The 3,733-nt window shown below is 37.3% G+C and overlaps 1 protein-coding gene across 2 annotated transcripts; it reads left to right on the plus strand.

The window, feature by feature from the left end:
* The first annotated feature begins 900 nt into the window (after nucleotides 1-900).
* LOC102848123 (small ubiquitin-related modifier 2-like) lies at nucleotides 901-1,188 on the plus strand. 2 transcript variants are annotated; one of them, XM_006902565.1, is made up of 2 exons: nucleotides 901-1,054; nucleotides 1,112-1,188. In XM_006902565.1, exons 1-2 carry the CDS (start codon nucleotides 901-903, stop codon nucleotides 1,186-1,188), a joined length of 231 nt encoding a protein of 76 aa, XP_006902627.1. The 2 variants fall into 2 exon arrangements, with proteins under 2 accessions (XP_006902627.1, XP_006902626.1); XM_006902564.1 differs by having other exon boundaries at nucleotides 901-1,188.
* The last annotated feature ends 2,545 nt before the right edge of the window (nucleotides 1,189-3,733 follow it).

Genomic DNA, 3,733 nt, shown 5'->3' on the forward strand with positions numbered 1-3,733 from the left:
ACGCGTCCATATTGAACCTGTTATATGAACTGTCTTATCCATAGTGCCATTACTCACCAGAAGCGCATTCGAGGAAAATATCCAGAGGTTTTGTAAAGTTTTTGCATTAATTTTTTCAGGGCTACTTTTTCTCTATCAATTTCTCTGAACCGGATAATTAAAGCTTTCTGGAGTTTGAGAATATGCATCTTGGTCTTCTTATCCTCTGCAAGATTGTTCACAAGGGCTCTCCGGAGATATATGGGGTCTGCTGCTTTTAAGGCAATGTTCTTTCTTGCTATGTAGCTCATTCCAGCCGTATTCATACCTTGGCAGAGGAAGTCAAAGACAGGAAAGTGAAGCTGCCTGTAAGTGCACCAGTGAGTGATTTTCCTGGAGTTTGGAATATTAGAACCACAGCACCATGGAAACAAAGACTCACAGAATCTTAGAGGTGAGTGGCACTAGATATCTATTTAGTGCAGATCTTCAGTTTAATGACCCAAAAGAATTCTTAAGCTTAAAGATATTTTTAATTTATAAATATATAAGCATGTATAGACAGAAATGGAAATTAGAATGTTTGCTGCCATTTTGTGCTTATGTTGAATGGTTTTAAGTGTTCACAACCAGGATCGTAATGTTTATAGAGAAAAACAGAATGCTAAATATGAAATATTAATTTTAGAAAGTTTTCTTAATTCACCTATGTAATCATTTGAAGTTGTGAAATAATTGAAATTTGTCTAGGTTAAAGATAAAAATTCATGAAATAACGATATTCAGTTATTTTCACATAAGAAAAGCAACAAAAAGCACACATACCGCTTCTGCCGCTCCTGGTGCTGCCTGTGCGCTCGTTCGGTGCGGACCTGGTACCTCTTTTGTGAAGCGGCTGCTCAGGAGACTTCGGCGCTCGCCATGGCCGACGAGAAACCCAAGGAAGGAGTCAAGACTGAGAACAACGATCATATTAATTTGAAGGTGGCAGGGCAGGACGATTCTGTGGTGCAGTTTAAGATTAAGAGGCATACACCACTTAGTAAACTAATGAAAGCTTATTGTGAACGACAGGGTTGGTCAATGAGACAGATCAGATTCCGATTTGACGGACAGCCAATCAATGAATCAGATACACCTGCACAGTTGGAAATGGAGGATGAAGATACAATTGATGTGTTCCAGCAGCAGACAGGAGGTGTCTTCTAAAATAAACACAGAGGAGCCTGCTGTTTTACTCCAGAACTCTGTTCCTGCAGACCAAGAATACATTCTCAATTAGAAAACCACAATTGGGTTCCAGCACATCCTGACTACTACAGCCTAGTTTTCTCTCTTCTTTCATTTCCCCCTCCCTATTCTTTTATTGTACATAAAGTAACTGGTGCATGTGCACATGCATATTGCAGGTTTGTTTTGTTTGTTTGTTTGTTTTATAAACTAAATGGCCAATGGTATGTTTTGATAAACATCTAGTGGAGATGGGATGGGGAAAAACACTGGTTCTGTGAAAATACCCCCTTTCTCCCTAAGTGGCATGCTCATTCAGCTCTTATCTTTATATTCCAATAAGTTATTTTATTCTCACTGTTTAAGAAAAAAATGACATTAAAAAAATCCTTACATACCTTGTTTGATTGGAGAATTTTAATGTTTTTCATTTATCATTGTAAAACCAAGGACAATTTTATAACTTTTTTGTATGTAGCTGTTACATGTAGGGCAATCTGTCTTTAAGTAGTGGTAAATTACTCTAAATGAATCCTAGATAGTTTTCCCTTCAAGTCAAGCGTCTTGTTTAAAAAAAAAAAAAGCACACATATCTACTTATTAAGAAAAATGGCAAAGAAAACTAATGAGATTACAGTGGTGAAAAGGGACAAGGTGAAAAATATGAGGAAGTGAAAATGAAGCAGAAAAGGTAGAGTGAACTTCTTTGTGTGTTCTTACAATTAGAAATATATTAATATTCAATGTGCTCAGAAAAAAAAATAAACTTAGTAAGGACTGAACACTGGTACTCTAAACTACTTTCTGTGTATTCTAGGATTAAAACAAATTTTATATATATAAAGAACAAGGGTTCTTTTGTTGAAGAAAAAATGCTACTATACCTTATGCTATTGAACTGGATTTGGTGATTTAAATATTATTCATGTTCATATCAATCAATATGAATTCTTGAGAAGAACAATCCACTAGAATCTCTGATCTCCAAAGATCTATTAAAAGCTTGGGATTTTGTGGCCATCTCTTTATCATTTAAAACTTCTTTCTTGTTTTAAAGAAAATTTTCATTTTATAATGGTTTAATTATAAACTTTGTTTACATTGTTTTTCACAACAGACGTTTTCCATTTCCTTTACTCAACCCTCCCTCCATCATCAAATTGTGTGACTCTATGATTAACACCGCCCCCCCATCTCATCCTCACTCCTCTGCTCCCACCCTTCCCACCTTGGATCATTTAACAATAATGGTCTAATACAGTATTTGTCCTTACTGAGTTAGTTCACTTAGCATAATGCCCTCCAGTCCTTCTCAAGTTAGGTAATCATTTACAAAATCTTGGTCTTGCATGCTATGTAGTATTCCATTGTATGAAATTACCATAATTTTTCAATCCATTTGATTGTGATTGGACATCTGGGCTGTTTCCATGTTCTTGTAATGGTGTTTAATGCTGCTGTGAACATTGGCGTACAAGTCTCTGTGCCTCAGTTCTCATTCTCTTGTGATATATTCCAAGGAGTGAAATAGCTGGGTAATACAGAATTTCTAGGTTCAGATTTTTTAGGAAAAGCCAAACTGCCTTCCACAGTGATTTTTCCATTTTACTATCTCACCTACAGTGTGTAAGAGTTTCTATCTAGCCATATCCTTACCAACATGTTTTACTTGCTGTCCTGTTAAACTTTACCACTGCTACTGCACTGATGTTCATAGCATTATTACTCACCATCACAAGAACATGGAAACAGCCCAGATGTCTAATCACAATCAAATGGATTGAGAAGTTATGGTACATTCACACAATGGAATACTACAGAGAATTGCAGAAGCAATAATTTTGTAAATTATTACCTAACTTGGAAGGGACTGGAGAGCATTACACCGAGTGAACTAACTCAGCCCCATAAGGACAAATACTGTATAAAATCATTATTGTAGAATGAGCATAAGGATCCAAGTTGGGGGAGGGTGGAAGCAGAGGGGTGAGGAGGAGTGGGGGGGAACTGATCATGGGGTTGCACAATTTGATGAGTGTAGGAGGGGTTAAGGAAATGGGAAGGAACGGGTGTGAGAAGCAATGTATTTTAATTTTCTAAATAGACTGTTGTTGATGTTGTTGTTAAGTGCCATTGAGTCATAGATGACTCGTAGCAACCCCATGAATGAAAGACCTGAACAACTGTATAACTTTCATCATTTCTCCAAGTTCATAGAGTTTCTGGAGGCAAGCTATTTTGGAAGTGGATGCCATTCCTGCTTCCAAGCCTGTTTTAATCTGGGAGTGCCACCAAATACTGTCCACCATGGGTAACCATTATTGCATTTGACACGTCAGTATCAAAGTGTTCAGCATCACAGCAACCACAAGTTACCTCTGTACAGCAAATGGACATACCAGTGCTCTATCACTTACAAGAATGTTTGACCAAACCAAATTAAAACCAGGACTGAGGGCCACAGATTAAAATCACCTACCTTTGGCTTGGTAGCATCACTTTCTGTCTACTAGGACAACTGAGC

The sequence above is a fragment of the Elephantulus edwardii genome, unplaced genomic scaffold (genome assembly GCF_000299155.1).
Source record: "Elephantulus edwardii isolate Elephantulus edwardi_28Jun2011 unplaced genomic scaffold, EleEdw1.0 scaffold00429, whole genome shotgun sequence".
Taxonomy (NCBI): Eukaryota; Metazoa; Chordata; class Mammalia; order Macroscelidea; family Macroscelididae; genus Elephantulus; species Elephantulus edwardii.

What these genes read in the sequence shown, in the direction of transcription:
- LOC102848123 (XM_006902564.1), top strand. Translation starts at nt 901, where the DNA reads ATGGCCGACGAGAAACCCAAGGAAGGAGTCAAGACTGAGAACAACGAT.